General features: G+C 38.6%; 1 protein-coding gene across 1 annotated transcript in view; it reads left to right on the plus strand.

The window, feature by feature from the left end:
• Positions 1–17004, plus strand: part of PTPRN2 (protein tyrosine phosphatase receptor type N2) — a 596056-nt gene that overhangs the window by 540390 nt on the left and 38662 nt on the right. Inside the window, exons 16-17 of the mRNA XM_054171491.1 lie at positions 3017–3090; positions 11343–11420. Of these exons, the coding sequence (XP_054027466.1) occupies positions 3017–3090; positions 11343–11420 (152 nt within the window). The remainder of the gene's footprint in view (positions 1–3016; positions 3091–11342; positions 11421–17004) is intronic.

The raw sequence follows: 17004 nt of genomic DNA on the forward strand, positions 1-17004 counted from the left end.
TATCCATACAGAGCTGGTAGGTGTAACACAGCCTCTTTAGGGTGACCTGTGCCCTCCTAGCTGCTAGCCTGAGTGTCCTTAGAGCACTTTAGATATAACTATAAACATTATGTCAAATTCTCTGGACATGGTTCTGTGAAACAGTAGATTGAGCTGCCTGAATTTAAGTATCTCCATGTAGCTGTCTCCCTATGAGTCAGGTATTGAAGGACCTGTTACAGCTCCTGAATAGCTAGTCAGTGCAGGGGCATCAAGAGAACTGGGTAATGGCAAAAGTTGCTGTTTGGGTTACAGTGAATTTAATAACTCTAGCGTGCCCTTGCATAATATCTGTGGGAGCTTCAGATGCTGCTTCAATAAGGTACAAGTCTTTAGCTCTTGTGTCATATGGGTTATCCTTGTGCAAAGTCTCATTGACTCTATAGTTTCACAGGCAGTGCAACATGTTTATGTTCAGCCAAGTAAATGAAGCTTCAGCTGTAACCTAGTCCACATGAAGATAATCTGTATGTAGACACCAAAACTTAGGTTTCTTAGTCTATAAATTGAGGGGGGTTGTGCTACAAACTCAGGCTAGTACTAGCCATACCCATCTGTACATTTTACTTTCAGCTGTAGTTTGGCTGGAGCAATAGCAAATGCAGAGTACTTCAGCTTCAGCACTAGTTATTGTAGCAATTTGAGTAGATGTTGCTTGGCCACATTGCAGTAGCTGGTAACAGCATTTGTCTTTTCTCTCACTTTGCTATTACCATCCCTCTCCTCTCCTATTTCTTCATTCATCTTTCTTTCTTGATTTTCAGATTAGTCTTATATATCTTCCTTTTCTGTCATCCCCTTCCTTAATTTCCTGCTTCTCTTTCCTTGCTTCTAACACAATCAATATGCAGTTTACACCCCCCCAAAAAAAATCCTGTACATTCAGCATTTTTCCCTTAATTGCTTATTGTTAACATAACAAACTGGTGTCAGTGGTATTCTTTTTTCCCCTCCTTCTTTTCCTGCCTGTTTCTGAAGAGCTATTATGCTAGTTCCTAGAAGCTTTGAGGTGATAACAGGCATAGACAAGCACAATCTGTTCATTGTCAATATGAACACTTTATTCTGCAACTGAAGCACACATGGGTGCAAACTCTTGATGTATTCAGAAAACACATGTACAACCTTTTTTGCACTTTTTTTTTTTCTCCTTTGAGAACAAATACAAAGTCTCACTACCTCTTCATTACCAAAACCTTAGCATGTCTCACCCTCTGACAAGCCCCCCAAGCCATCAGGATAATGATATGGCACACTACATCAGAGGTTGTGTTTACAAAAAAAACCCCAACAAAACAAACAAACAAAACCCCAACCAACCCCTGATCCTCAGGTTACTAATCTGACATTTGACTTTTATTGGAGAATCACACTGACGTCTGTTTGCTAAATCCTGATGAATCACTTTCTACTCTCCCTCATCCATTGGAAAACATTTGACACATTTTCTTTGGTGATTACTTCAAACACATTTGCTATCCAATGAAGGAGGCTTATCCTGAGTGCTTACTTAGCATAAGATATGTGAGAGACCGCATACAGCGCACAGAACCTGCATACCTCCTGCACAGCCAAAAGATTTCAGACCTGTAGTTTTCCAAGCACTTTATGACAGGGCTCATTGTAAAGCTCCCTATAAAGAGTCTTGGGTAGCACCAAGATCTCAAATGTCACAAGTTCATTTTTATTTCAATTTTTTTTGTGTGCAGTGGAGGCAAAGTAAGGTGGAACTGAATAATGTGCATGAAGGTGTTCCCTTTCTCATCTTCATCCTCCTATTGTGTTGAAACCTTGCCATTGGAAATAATTTTGTGTTGCTAGTAGAGAATGGTTCTTCATTCATCATTACTTGTTCACCACAATATACTGTGCAGAGTAGGTTTGCTGAGACATATAACCTGTGCTGGTTACATAATCAGGTACAAAGTTGTTTGAGATTCATATGCAAAGATTTGGACATCTCTTGCACACATTTTCTCTGTGTGATCTGGTCACTCTTGAGTCAGTGAAAAGAAATGGGTGCTTCTCAAGTGCATTTTAGCCTGTTTGTTTTAGCTAAACCAGGATGACATGATTCATGTAATATAAATATTTCTTTTATCTAAGCAGAACGTACGTCTAGATGACTGAAAGAGATGCAGACATCTGCATTGTCCCTGTCTAAATACAGATAAATAAACTCCATCTATTACATATGTTCTGGAGTAAAGAACAGGGTTTGAGGTGTACCAGCTCTGAACATGATTGAGCACCAGTAAAAATACAAATTAAAAAGTGATGAAACAATCTTGACAATGGGTAAACATGAGTAAGTCTTCTATATCCAGAGCTGCTGTTTCTTAGCCAGTGGTGTCTGAACTAGCTACTTTCCCAGCAGTGTAAGGTATCTATATGTTCCACTCGCATAATTCTAGGTGCAGTTGCTACTGGCACTTTCTCTCTCCCACAATCATTTACAAGTCATAACTCCTTCCCATGTCTCTAGTGTAGCACTGCACAGCACTGGTCTTTGATCAGGACAGATTAACTTACTGTCCATCTCTCAACTGTGATGTTCCTGCTGTTCATTTTATAGAGAAGCCCGATGGACAAATTGCATCAGTTTACTTCTTCCATGACCCTGGAAGCACAGGAGTGGTTTCTGTAATACTGGGGTATTTTTTCTCTAGTGATTTGCTTAGTTTAAATCTTAAACTCCCTGAGCAGTAGAGTTTCACATTTTTCCTATGAAAGGTTGTAGCATATTGTTGTGCATGCTTTCTGATACTCTTCCTCTGAGATATCTTAGTGCTTCATTGCTCGCCCCAGCTGTGATGCTGTGGCTGTATCAAGGTTGGGAATCAGAAGGAAATACCATTTCTCGTATTTATCGTTTGTCCAGCTCTAAACATGCATTAGTCTGACTTTGAATTGTTTTACCTTAAAATGGTTAGAATATTTGCATAGAATCTTTCTTTTGTTCTTTTCTCCTTTACAGATGATCATTCCAGAATATGTCTGAAAGGTGAAAATAGCCACGACAATTCAGACTACATCAATGCTAGCCCGATTGTAAGTATGATAACCTATGAGAAATAATCCAAATAGTCAGTCTCTGTTCTTCCTTGGTGTTAAAATATGCTAACTTGAGGCACCTCACTGTTCAGGTTGTGCAACCTCAGATTGTGAGCACCTCACAAATAATATCTCAGACTGTCCTTTCAAATGGAAGAGAAGTGAATCTTCTATTTGTGCATGCAATACCCTTGAAGTTTATGTACTAAGAAAACAAAGTCAGTAGATAGTCATTGTTTTACCTTGTAATGCTGTCAGTTCTTCTATACTTGATATTTAACTTATGGATCATGAAATTCAAATAATACAGCCTTAGCAGAGCTTTTCCTTCTCTGAGGAGGTAAAACTTCCTTGTTCTTTTTTTCTTTGTGCTGCTAGCAACAGTCGTAGGAGGATTCATTTCTGTAGGCATCGAGCACTGAGCTCTACAGGCTTCTGAACTACTTCTGCATAAGGAAGTGGCATTGCCTCTTATCTTTCTGCCTCCATTGCCCTGCCAGTGCATAACTTGGTGGGTTTGTAGCTCTCAGTTCTTCTCTCAGTTTACTGTTTTGAAAGCAAGAACAAGATCACTTTCCACTTGTGTATTCATTCAAACCTCTAAATGGGTTGATCCAGTGTTTGCATCCTACTACTACAGCACAGCACAGCTGCCCTTTCTAACCCTATGTAAGCTGAATATGAATCCCTTCTTGTTTGCAAAAGGTTATAGAGATAGAAGGTCTCTGTTGTTAAGCATAAAGCAGGTATGATGGAGCCAGCAGCATTGCCCTGTCATAGCATTTCAATGGAACTGTCATGATATCCAATTAAAGGGATAAAAAGGCACTGTGCCATGCTAGTACTGGATTTACTTTTGCACATGGCTCTTATGCACCTTAATTAGACACTGAAAAGTTACTATATGGGAACTATGAGAAAGAACTTAGGAGGGAAAATGAGATCTCATTGAAATAGGTTGTGTATGCCATTGTTGACTCATTTTCCTGGGAGTTATCTGTCCTCTACTTGGTGTGAGCAATGCAGCTGCCAATTTGCAACCGCATGAAATAACAGGCTGCTTCCTTCCAAAGTTGTTGACAATACTTTTTTGTCTTAAAAACCCCCACAACTGCATAGAACCTGTTCTATGAACTTTGTTTTGTGTTACTTTCATGGGAATTCCAAAATCATCATTTCCTTGAATATATAAAAATGTTTTATTCAAAGAGCTAAAAAATACATGGAATGATTTTAGCTTTGGCATAGGGTAGAGGGGATGCCAAAGTATCGGCACACTCCAGGGATTTCCAGCTCCCATTTTAGAGGACAGGTAGATGTGTACAGATTAGAACTACTGTTCTACTGTTAAGAATGTCTCTGACTAGACCAGGCTCTAGCTGACTCCATGATCAGGACATCAGAGTAACTTAGCACTTCAAGAAATATGTATCCTGCTTGTAAATTAATGCACAGAGGTTCAGCACTTCAGTGCTCTGCCTCTCTTCAGGGCACCTTTGGTGAGTTATGTTTGGTCAAGCCTTAATCTGATAGCAGAAGCTGAGAGGTTTTGTGGCAAGCACATGAGCAGGAGGTGTTAGCTGGAAGTGAGATACTGTATTCTTGTAAGAGCTTGGTTGTAGTTCACATGACTACAGCATGGTGCAGAAGTAGAACTGCAGCATCTGTAGACAGTGCTGAGCCAGGTTCAGTGTTGGCAGCAGTACACATACTGTGTTTTTGCCGAATAACCAAGACAGGCTTCAGAAACCTGCCCAAAAGTCTGTGTGGACAGTTTTAAGTGACTGGGGAAGGGGTAAATTCTTGCATGTGTGTATATGCCTGTTGCAATTGTAATTCTGGGTTATAGTGTATTTGTTTCCTTAATTACACTGAAAAGTACAAGATTAAGTAGTGTTGGGGGTGGAGAGAAAGAACCAAGATATTCCATTGACATAACTGGGAAATGATTTGCTTTACCAGGGTGCCTGAAGCTAATGCAGGAAGCAAGTCTCTGCTTCCACAGCTTTAACTCTCATGGTTTTACAGGTGATTGTAATCTTGCCTTTCCATCCAATGATTAATAAGGTTATTTTCTTTTGCACAATTACAAGATACTTCTTTTTTTGTAGCTTTCCCAGGCACAAGATTTTTGTTCAATGAAACAGGTCACACTGATGAGGCACATATTCTTATGGTTGTCTCTGTACCTCTTACAGAAATATTTCTATGCCCACAGATAAGTGGGTGCACAAGTGCTTCATTGGATTGGGACAAGCAGCCAGTATCTTGCATAGTCCTGCAAAATTGCCAAGAGAAAATCTTGAGTTCCTGTTCTTCATGGTAGGATAGGGACCATACTGTATGGAAAGTGCCAGAGCCCACACTTGTGTAGATGACCTGCTCTTCCAAGGAAAGACATGCTCCAGGTGTTTTGTGAGTTTGTTTCACTGTCAATAGTCATTTCTCTGTTTTGAAAGCAATAAATAAAATGTGTGTTTCCTGAACCTGATGCAGTGACAGGTTGGTAGGAAAAAAATCACTATTTTGCAAGCCCATAGTTTGGGAAGATTCCCTACAAACTGTTTAATCTCAATAAAAATTAAGTATCTTCAGGTTAGTATAAACATATTTATTGATCTGATATAGTTTATGTATAATGAGATGGAATGTAGGAGTGGCAGAAACATTCAGTCTGTTCTCATCTCAGAAGCCTACTGGAACATTATCCTAGGCACTTGATTCTGCAGTATTTACTGTGGCTGTGCAGCTATTACAGCCTGAGCTGGACATACATGAGCTGGACTTCTGCTGTTTATTTGAGATCTTTTCTCTAAGCAGACACAGATTTAATCCACATCTTCATAAGTGTGCAGTGGATGTGGAGTACCAATAAGTCTGCCTTTATTCAGTCTTGCAAAAAATCCTACCATTCCTTTCCTTCAGACTGCTGCCTTTCAACTTAAATAACCTCAGTAATTATCATGTCAATGCAGTGATGCTCCTGGTGCATTTGCGCCTTGCAGGGCTTGGTTTAGGAGTGAGCATTGTAGTGAGCCCCAAGATGGGCATTAATAGCACAGGATCAGTATGGTCTGAACTGACTGGAAGAAGCTTTTTTGTCCCTGCACGTGTGAGCTGTCTGGTGGGGAAAGAGTGTAAAATAAAGTAATTATATTTGAGCTTCATAAAGGAAGGCTTCCAGTCGTGTACATGTCACTGGGCATCTCCAGCTTCTGGGTCAGTGGTCCAGTCTCCAGCTGGGGCTCACTCAACCTTAACTTAAGTCTAAATGAGTGCAGCAGTACACCATAAAAAAATTTTCTCTGTAGTAGACAATGAGCTGGCCACCTGCCCACATGTTTCTTCCTTTTAAAAAAAGCTACCCCCCTCAGGACCTCCTTTTCCTCCAATATGTTGTGAAAACTGGGGTTGGATTGGTGCTCTCACCACAGCTGGGTGTGGGTAAGGAAAATCAGCAAAGATTTAGTCAATGTCCTTCCCAGAGGTCTTTAATTTCACTGTAGCATGAGGCCAGGCAAAATGAGTCCTCAGGATGGATATTCAGGGTAAAAGTGAGGTAGAAATCTGTTTCCCTCCTCTCTGAAATAACATAAAGTACTATGATAATAACTCTGCTATCAGCAGCTGAATGAAAGGCTTGCAATTACAGCACAAGAAGACCCTGACTGTGCAGAATAAAACTGTGATAATTACATCTGTCATATTTGTACTTAGTCCTCATTAAATTTCGGAAAAATCATCCAGTAGTAAATAATGTGCAATCTTTGCTTTTAAATCAGAGGTCATGAAAGTAAATGGGAATTCTGTTTTTCCTCATAGGGTGTCTGAGAGAGGGGAAAAAAAAAATCCCATCAACTACATTTAAAAACTCAGTTTGCTTATTATTGAAGACACCAGACTGAGGAATGTCATTAGCATGACAGTTTGTTCAAACACAGCATACAAATTTCATCACCACGAATAGACTCGGAAATTCATAATGCCATTGGCAACCAGCTTTACTTCTTTCATTCCATTAGGGGTTTTAAAGGAAGGATTTAAAAATTGTTTTAAATTTTAATTGAAACATGAAAAGGAGGACTAGGCTTCCCTTTTAATTTTAATACTGAGATGAAGGTGATTACGAAGTTCATCTGCGTTTGCTGGAATAGACTCTTACAAAAACAAGTATACTTTTACTTCTGGAGACTGTCTGTGTTCTGTGTAACCAATACCTGCATAGAACTGGATTTTCATTGGTATTCTACACACATTAAATCTGGAAACTGCACAGTAGCTTCAATCCACACAAATTGTTAAGGTGCTAATCAGAGTTCATCTTTCCATCATATTTGGTCTACACCAAATCTCATTCTAATCTCATATAATTTAGGAATGTTTCAGCTGGACTCAGAAGATGTAGGTCAAGGTACATACAGTGCAACTGAGACTGCATCTCATCCAACATACTTCCATGTGGAAAATAAGGATCTGAGAAGTTGAGAGGGAAGGTAAAGGGCAGGAATGAATTGGTGTATCATTTGCATGAGATCTCAAAGCGGTCATTGATTCCTATTGGCACTTTTGACTTCAGTTTACAGTTTCAGAAGACTGCTTAACAATAATCTATATGTACCACTCTGTAGTCCAAATGCAAGACATTTGAGGCCATACTCGCAGAATGCTTTCATTTTACTCTGTTTCATGAGGCAGCAGCATGATCTCAAGCTAAAAACTCAACCAAAAAAATAGGTTTTGTCAGGAAATCCTTGCAAAGTTGTAGGATAAAGCAACTGGATAGTAGAACTCATAAACAAAAGAGCAGCTTTTATTCTTGGGTAAAGCAAAGGTAGAACTGTGGTCTGATACTTTAACAAAGGTGCTGCTACTTGTGATACTGTGTTCTTTATATATTTTCTCCCTTTATGATATGGAAAGTTAACTTATACTACAAAGCCCTGTACAAAAACACAATTTGTGCCATTGAAGTTTTTGGCAGTTTTTATTTTCTAACAAGAAATCTGAATGCTCCTCCTTTTTGCTTCCATTTGCTTTTGTTATTGGTAGCGACGGAAATCACCCCAGCCGATTGCATGGTCATTTATAGTAATCCTCGATCCTTTTCTTTCCTTAGTACAAAATTATAGAAGAATAAATTGGAACAAACTTGCCTTTATTGTACTGCAGCAGAAAATGAGAATTCCACCATAGCAGAGCAGTTGTAATAATTGTAGCTTTTTCTTCCCAAAAAATGGCTCTTCGATCCACTTCTAGTGTAAGCCTTGTGAACTTTGTGCTGTGATGGGGACACAGAGGGAAAAATCTTGTTCTTTTTGAGCAATGACCATCAGGGTGATTTCTGAATGTTGTTCCAATGTAAAATGTTAGCAAATAGTCGATTCTTGTTTTACTACTTGATAGTGTGAAGCCTGCAATTCGCTGTTCTTCTCTGGAGAATACATTTTCTGTTGTATTTTCACAAAGTGAGAAATCTGAGGGATCCTTGAAAGAAGATGATGATTTCTGACATACAAAAATAAGTTAAAAAAAAAATAAGCCTTTCACTTGGTCCTTGATTAGTTAGTTTAAAACCCATTACTGACTTGATTTCTTTGTTCAAACTTTATTCCAACTCTGATAGCTTAAGATGCCCTTGGTGTTCTTGGTGACCTTGAGAAAATAACAAAGAACGTAACAAAAACAATGAAGAACCATCCCTTGCAGTCACCTACTCATGGTAAATTGAATGTGACCAGAATAGTGATTTTCCACACTTTTCCTGAAATATGTGGCCTTTAAAAGAGTACATATAATAGAAAATTGATGAAACCAGGAGTTTCATGTAATTAGTTTATTCTTTGCTCTTATTTTTGTTCAGTTAAAGATCAGTTAATAGTGTGATAGGGCTTTCTGCCACCTTCTATTCGCTGCAAGCTAGAGGAGTTTCGCTTCATAATTGTTTTGTGTGCAACACAATGTGCTTGGAATGTAATAATTGTAATTGTCTTTTGAATTATTGTTAAACTGCTGATACACTTCACTACTCAGTGCTTATTGTAATGTTTGCCACGTTCCAACAGCACCTTTGTGACAGAGCTTGATTAATGCTGAAATGCCAAGATTGGCCTATTCCTGATTTATCAGCTGAACGTTGAGATGTATTTCTTCCATGACAGCACTATTTGCATCATCCTTGATTTCTTCTGCCTTTGATTTCTGGCATGTCTACATACAAAAGAATTTAGTTTAAGAAGAAATTCAAAGTAAATTATTATTTTTCTAAAGTTTGGTGTATTCTCTGTCGGTTACATTTCCAAGTCAGGCTCTCATCTGTTAGACAAGTGACATCATTTTCAAGTAGATGCTGGCTACAACTATTTCCACTGGGAATAGTATGTCCTCCTCGGTGCAGCTCGATTTTTTCTAAGCCAAGAGTTTTAGTTCCAGCAAAGGAAAACATTTAAGCACATGATTAAATCCTATAGATCTCTGTGGGATTCAAAACAACAGAAATTATTTCAACCATAGGAGGAAAAAAAAACCCAACCAACCAATCAACCAAACCTCTAAGCCTGACTTTCCTTAATCACATTTGCTGTTGTTTTCAGATGTGTTTAGTTCAATGGCTCAGTTCTTACAAAACAAAACAAAACAAGTTCTCCATTTTTCCTGAGTTTTTTTGTTGTTTGGTTTTTTTTTTTACTAACACTGCTTTGCAAAGAAAGCTACTTTCCCCCTGGTCTCAAAATACCCATGGTAGTAAATGTTCTGCTGTCAGAATTGCTTTTTGTTAAAAGGAAAGAAAAAGCAAGGTTGAAATTTGTTGTGAGCAGTCGCTTGTTGTGAGGAGTTGTTTGCTGATATGAGAAGCACCTCAGTGAAGTTCAGAATAAAGTGATGGTATTATAGACATCCTGGTCAAGGTTGGGGTTTTTTTATAACTAAGGGTAGTGAATCAGAAGTAAGCTTTTAATCTAAATGGATTCTGTGACTTTATTTTACCTGTGTTGTGTTGTCATGGAGAATTTTGATATTAAGTCCAGCTTAATTATACATCAGAAAATTAGAAACATAAAAGTGTTCTTCCTTTTTGCAACATTCATCATATTGTTGTTCTCTCAGAATAAGTTACATCTGTTCTTTTATGGTTCTTCCCTCTTTTATGTTGCACATAATTATGAGGTGCCTTCTTTTACGCTGACATGTACCCTCAATGAAAATTTTGATAGGCTATGAATAAATTCAGTAGATGCCTGTTAATGCAAATGTGACTCACACTCATTCTTATTCAGGTCTTTACTTATAGAAGAGAATCATATATTGAGAAAAAGTCTGCCTTCAGCTACATGGATTTAAGTCAACTCTCACCGACTTCAGTGTCACTGAGTCACACCCACACATCTGAGAGTTGAACTGGATCTCTTTATGTTCAAAGTTTTGTCCTGGGCAGTTCAGGGTTAGAATGAGTTTGTTTGTTTTTTAATCCTATCAGTAGATCTTCTTTTTCAGCAGAATGAGTCCTAAGATTTAGAACCAAGAAAACCACCCATCAGTTTGAAAACATTCATTGTAACACACTAATCCTATTTACTCTTGATGGCTTTGTTTCTTAGATTCTTTATTTTTTCTGCTCAGTGAATTTTCTGCTCCTTGAATTAAATGTAATAATTAAGGTCTTTAAGCAGAACTTCCTCTATTGAGGCCAAATCCATGTATTTAGATAAATCAGCTAACCAGAAAAAGCCAGAAACTAAATTTGTTCCCCGTTTTTGCTGGGTTTTAGTTACATGTGCCCTTGACTGGCACGGTGGAAATGGAGAACATATTTAGATGTGTGAAGCATTCTTAAAACACAGTGTAGAAAATGTTTCAAATGGCTCCTAGGTTGCTACGAAACCACAAGTACTGATCTCAAATAAATGCCTTTGTCAACCACCATGTATGATCTTACACTGCATATTGAGGACATAGGCCATTGCTCCTCAGTGCTGATACTGATCTAGTAGCTTTTTTGTTTGTTTGGGGTTTGGTTTTTTTGCTTGTGGTTTGCTTTGTTTGGGTTTGTTTGTTTGTTTTGTTTTGATTTAAAAAGTTATCTTCTGACCTTATAAATAGAATTAAAATTCTTTGCTTGTCAGTAAAGGATGGAGGCACATGATAGTCCTCTAGGAAGTCCCTTGTTTCTGCCCTCATATACTGTCTGTCTTTATACAGCAAGGTATTTTCTTTTAAATAAATGAAGTCTGTGTTCTCTTACCTTGTTCCAGATGGACCATGACCCTCGAAACCCTGCATATATTGCCACCCAGGGCCCTCTCCCTGCTACCGTTGCGGACTTCTGGCAGGTAAGTGAAATATCTCTTTGCAAACTGAATGTATGTTACAAGCGAAATGTTTTCCTGTGCTGCTGAAAATTTGAAATGTAGAAAACTATGTTGTGCATGAGTCACAAAAGGCAGAAAATCCTTCATTCAAAGGATGCCTTGTAAGAAGGCATTCATCTAGTACATGGATATTCAAGGTACTTATGTATATGACAAGCTCTGGTGAAGAACAGTTGTCTAGAAATTGAAAAGCTCAGGTCAGAGTATTCATATTTTAGTGCCAGGTCTCTGCAGCTAAACAACTTTCAAGGACTGGATGATTTCTTAAGATTGTATCCAGGATTCATTGTCACTTTTCATACCAAAAAGAACTTAGCAATATGTAGCATAAATCTTTCTAGTAAATCCCATTTCTCACATGTCCAAGTTCCTCCAAATGCTTAAATTCTTGTGTATTTTACCTATTACAAGTAGCTGAGTTACAGGCTGAATTAAGACCCTGCTGCATAAATTTGAGTAGGTGCCTAATTTTTTGCAGGGTTGGGGCTAAAAGCAGTACTTGCTTATGCAGAAATAGGAGCTTACTTTGCATGCAGTTTTCCTCTGTGCTCATGCAGCTCTCAGATTTGGACATGCACTCACTGCCAGCCTAGATGTGTGCGATTGTGTGACAGATATTCTGGGGTAGATATTCCTTTGTAAGTGTAAAACTGTGCCTGAAAGCTTACTGAAGTTGTCTGGGGAGGAGGCCAACTGGGTCTTATTATCAGCATGAACATATGCTTTTATTTTTTGTTTTGCATTGTGAATTTAGAAACATTTGTTCTGAAGATAAAGAATGTCTCTGTAAAACTTTCGGAAGTGCCATTGTATTTCAGGAGCTTGCATCAGTTGAAATCATCATCTCTCTTCATGTGCATCACTTGGCCTATGATTAAAAAGTGTTAACTGATCTCTATTGAGGATGCTTTTCAGATCACAATTTCCTACTGTTTGTGTTGAAGAAACATCTTCCAAAAGTTTGTTTGATTTGTGCGTGTCTGGATATTTAAATGCTCAGTCTGAGATATTTTTGGGACTGCCTTTTAGAAGTGCAGAGCAAATGCTTTCTGCTTTAAGTCTCTTGAGCTGTTGGTCTGGCTTAAATTTTCAAGTAACTTGTGATTTTTGTCTCCTCTGTTTGGTCATTAGACACAATTGAGAAGACTGATCCTTTTTCCCTTGCCAGGTGGACTCGTTATAACGGGCATGACACTTGAAAATGTGTTTCTGAAGTTAAACATGCAAAATCAAATGCTGTGTTAGCTGTTCTGTCATGATAGTTTGTGATTCCTAAGGTCTAGGGGATTTTAATTATATATTTTTGAGCATATTTATATTTTGTGTATTTTTACCTGTAACTACATCTTTCCATGTTGGAAAAAATTCTCCTTTTAAAGGAGGCATTTAAAAAATACCCTTTGTATAAGCATTGCTACTGATGCAGAAATCAGAATTAATCATGCAAACACAGCATGAAGAATGTATTTTGTTCTTCTCCCATTCCATATTGAAGAGTTAGGCAACCTGTTTGCACAGAGACTAAAACTGAGACATTATTTCTTCTGTCTTCCAATCTTCTTCATTTCAACTTCTTACTCAAAAGATCTCTTGACTTTCTTTCTTGAACCTGTTTATGAATGGAGAATCTTTACTTTCTTTCCCTTTGCTTCTTCTTTTTCTTCTCCCAATTATCCATCAGTGGAAGTTCACTCCATCTCTCTACAAGATCTTCTGTAAACATCTCCACGGAAACCATTTGATGACCGTGGTTTGGCTGCTCAAGAGTGGCCATGTGTCCATTTTATGATGTGATCTTTTTTAATGGTTTCTTCAGTAGTTCCCCTAGATGAGTTTGCTTCTCACATTCATTTTTTATGCCATCTGTCACTTCAGCATAACAATCTACCTATGTCAGATTAGTCCATCACCCACTTTTTTAATCCCACGGCTCATGTCACTGTGCTGATTCACAACACTGTCCCAAGCTTTTTACATGGCTCAGGGTATCAGCCAGGTGTAATAAACACAGAGTAACTCCTTACAGAACACTCTGCCCATCACCACTGAAATGTAGTAGGTCCACTGTACGGGTCAAAAGCCATGGCTTCAAGTTGTTGTGGTTTATGCCCAGATGCAGGAGCAAAGTTTGTATTCATTTTTCACCTAGTAGTACCTATTTTAAGGTTCAGCATGGAAAACCCTATCGTGCTGTGAAAGAGTATTAACTCCTGTCAGGGCAGAATCCCTTGATGTTTACTTCAATGCAATTTTCTATAGTTTATACAGAGCATGGTGCTGCTACCAGGGATTGTTTAAAGAGTCAATTATTCATTCCTGATGCATCTTCTCAGTGGTTCTCCTCCCTCTGCTTACTCCACTTAATACCAGCTGTTGTGAGCTGTGTTGCATTTTCCCCCTTTTATGTGCCCAGTGAAGCACTTTTCTAACTGACAGTGAGAGGAGTGACTGACTCCAGAGAGACATGGGACTGTTCTGCACAATGTCATGCTTAAGCAAGTCCAACAGAAACTCTTGGAGCTTGGCATCACCTTCTATGGCAATATTTACTAGATGTATTGCTTCCTATTTTTGCAGAGCCTTGGCTGCTAAAATTCACAAGAGCCTAGTTGCATGGTGGGCATCAGGCACTGCCGTTTTAACTTGGCTGAAAGACCACTCCAGCAAGAAACTCTTAGAATTGTTTACACTCCTGTAGGTATTTCAAGCTGATTTCTAGGAAACACAGTCCTACAAAGCATTTGCTTTATTTGAAAGTTTAAACTGATGTCTGTAATGAAACCCAAATTGCTCCTAATTTGTCTGGACTGTCTAGAATTCATGCCCAAATTCTAAAGGCAGTTTCTAAACCTAGTTTCTCTTGAAGCTCACATTAGATTCTTCCATTCTACATTAGCAAGCAGTGTGGCCTACTAGGAATGCATTTATAGAGTGTCGCAGTATTTAACTTCGTAGACTTTTACTTTAGTCCAGCTCCTCAGTGGTCCAATGACCCAAATGCCTGTTAGCAAGAGAGAAGGCTACCAAAGCATCTGGAGGAAGCTTCTTCCAAAAGTAACACAGTTCCTGAGCTCTAACACTGGTCTACAGTGTTGGCTGCTCTTTATGTCTGTCGTGTACATGATCTTGTGGTCACATCCATTGTGCCTATTTTAAACCAAACAGATGATTTAGTTTTGGATAATCTTTTTTCTTAGTTTTTTTGGCAGGTCCCTCTAAAACCTGTTCTGTTGATCTGGTGCCCATTGTTTTTGTGCAAGTGCTATTAGACACTTAGCAATAAAATTTCTATTTACAATTTTCAAGTTGCCCAGATATGAATAGAGATCATGGTTAGTTCAGTGCCTGCTCTTTCCCATACCGGGCAAAGCTATTCCATATGTCATTGATACTGCTTTGTTAAGCATTCTTACTACTGGTGAGCAGATTCATGCCTAGTACCACTAAAGGACTGGAGGGGGACTAGTTTTAATCACCTTACTAGTGGCCACTTCTTGGGAGATTCTGTTCTTTTTGGTAAGGTGAGGAAGAGAGCAAGTATTGTTCTTCAGTATCATTTAATTTGAGCAACTAGAGCTGTCCATTAGACTCAACATCATCTGTACACCTTTCTGTTCATTTGGGTTTTCATGTTGACCTGAGAAGGATCAGCTTGATGGAAGTTTTTCTTCCAAAGACACAGTATTTGTTCTGTAGATAGACCAAGCTCCTATATATTGGTCATTTTCAAATGGTGTTCAAATTTGTGTATGTTGTAACAATCATAATGATAAAAGAATGCAAGAGTCTTACTCTGGCTTTTCTAATGGTGTAAGACCACTTCCAGGCATCAGGCTTGCACAGTCATCTGTGTCCCTCCAGTTTGCTTCTTCAGCTCCTTGTATTCTTGGCGTAGCTCTTCTAAGTCAGCTTGTGCCAACTTCCAACTTTCCTGGCTTACGTATTTCTTTGAAAATTTTCTAGCCTGCAGGAGTTGTGTTGTCAGTCATCTCATTGATCTGTTTGCCACAGGGCTTCCTAATATGTCTGGATACTCTGTGTTTGTGGCTCAAGCAGAGATTTCATCTCAGCCTGCATGTCATCTCTTAGACTGCTCTGGAAATTTCCCAGCTAGTACTTTAATTAATTTTGAAAAGCATCCAGCTGATTTAAGTCTTCTCTTAATTTCATCTGGTCTTGTTTTCATCTCTTTTTACCAATTACTAGTTCTGAAAGATACCTCCTCCACTGATTCTATTTTGATTCAGTGGGAATTCCACCTCACGATTCCCTTTCTTGAAAGCTGGATGCCTCCCCTCACATGGTATTAATCCATTTTTACCTGAGAGGTTAAACAACTTGCCAGGCCTGTGGGTTGTTTTCTTCTCAGCTGGTGTGGTAGCTGTGGGCTCTGCCTTTAAAAAAATTTCACAGATCTTGAACAGAAAGTAGTAAAATGTAAATAAATCACTATTGGGTATAAAAAAGAAAACAATGATAATACTAAACAATCCCATTGGATAATGGACTTAAGCTAGTAAGGTAAACAATTTCTCTCTCTTCTCACTTCCTTGGGCTGGGAGATACTAACTTGCTTCTGCTTGACCTTGGCTATGCTGCTTTTGTTGTGACTGGTATTAACTGCTCTGCTTCTGTCTCTTGTCCCTTTTGTACGGGGTGGGATGGGGGAGTAAAGGGGAGGCAAGGAGAGAGATGCTAGTAGCTTCCCCTGGTCCTTGGCCAGGGGGATCCTTGTGCTGTTTATTAGTTGTAAATACCTGTAAATACTGTATATTTTGTACATATTCATTGCATTTCATTGTAGATTTAGTTTTGCTTGTAAATACAGCTTCCATTTGCTTCCAGCTGAGTTGGTCTGGCAAATTTAATATTGGAGGGAAATTTTCAACCCACCACAGCTGGAAAGAGAATTCATCCTCAGAATGCTTTGATATAGTTCCATTTTATTTACAAAGAAAGTACAGAGTTTTGTTTCCTTGAACAAAGGCAGAACCAAATAACAGGCAATAATTCCTTTTTTCCCTAGCCTCATTCACCCAGTGTTTTACCACAAACATCTTTTCTTCTACCGGAATCACAATGCTACTGTGTTGAGCTGTGCTGGTGGTTTCTTTATTTTGCTGCTTATCTGAATTAATCATCTTGCCTTGATTAATGACTCTCTGCATTAAGCATATCAGTTTCTGGAGAAACTCCTGGGTCCATATGCTTCACATTTCTCTTGGTTTTGATGATAACTTCTGTAATTTCAGTTATCAGGCTCCATAAAAGAGTTTGCTTGTTTCTTACACTTATCTTGAATGAAAGGTGATGGTTTTGTCCAGCAGCTTCAGTGAGATTTCACTCAGCTCTTTCACACAACACTATTAAAATTCAGCATCTCTTTGAACATAATTCAAAAGAAAGAGGATGCAGAACATTTCTGATCTATAACAAGTTTTCGCAGCAGGAGTTCCATGTTGTGAATAATTCTGGAGGCATCAAATTTTATTATTTTCCCTATGTCCTGTGTTATAATTCCATGAAGTATGTGACATGAAGTGCA

This window comes from Dryobates pubescens, chromosome 21, assembly GCF_014839835.1.
Source record: "Dryobates pubescens isolate bDryPub1 chromosome 21, bDryPub1.pri, whole genome shotgun sequence".
NCBI classification, from domain to species: Eukaryota; Metazoa; Chordata; class Aves; order Piciformes; family Picidae; genus Dryobates; species Dryobates pubescens.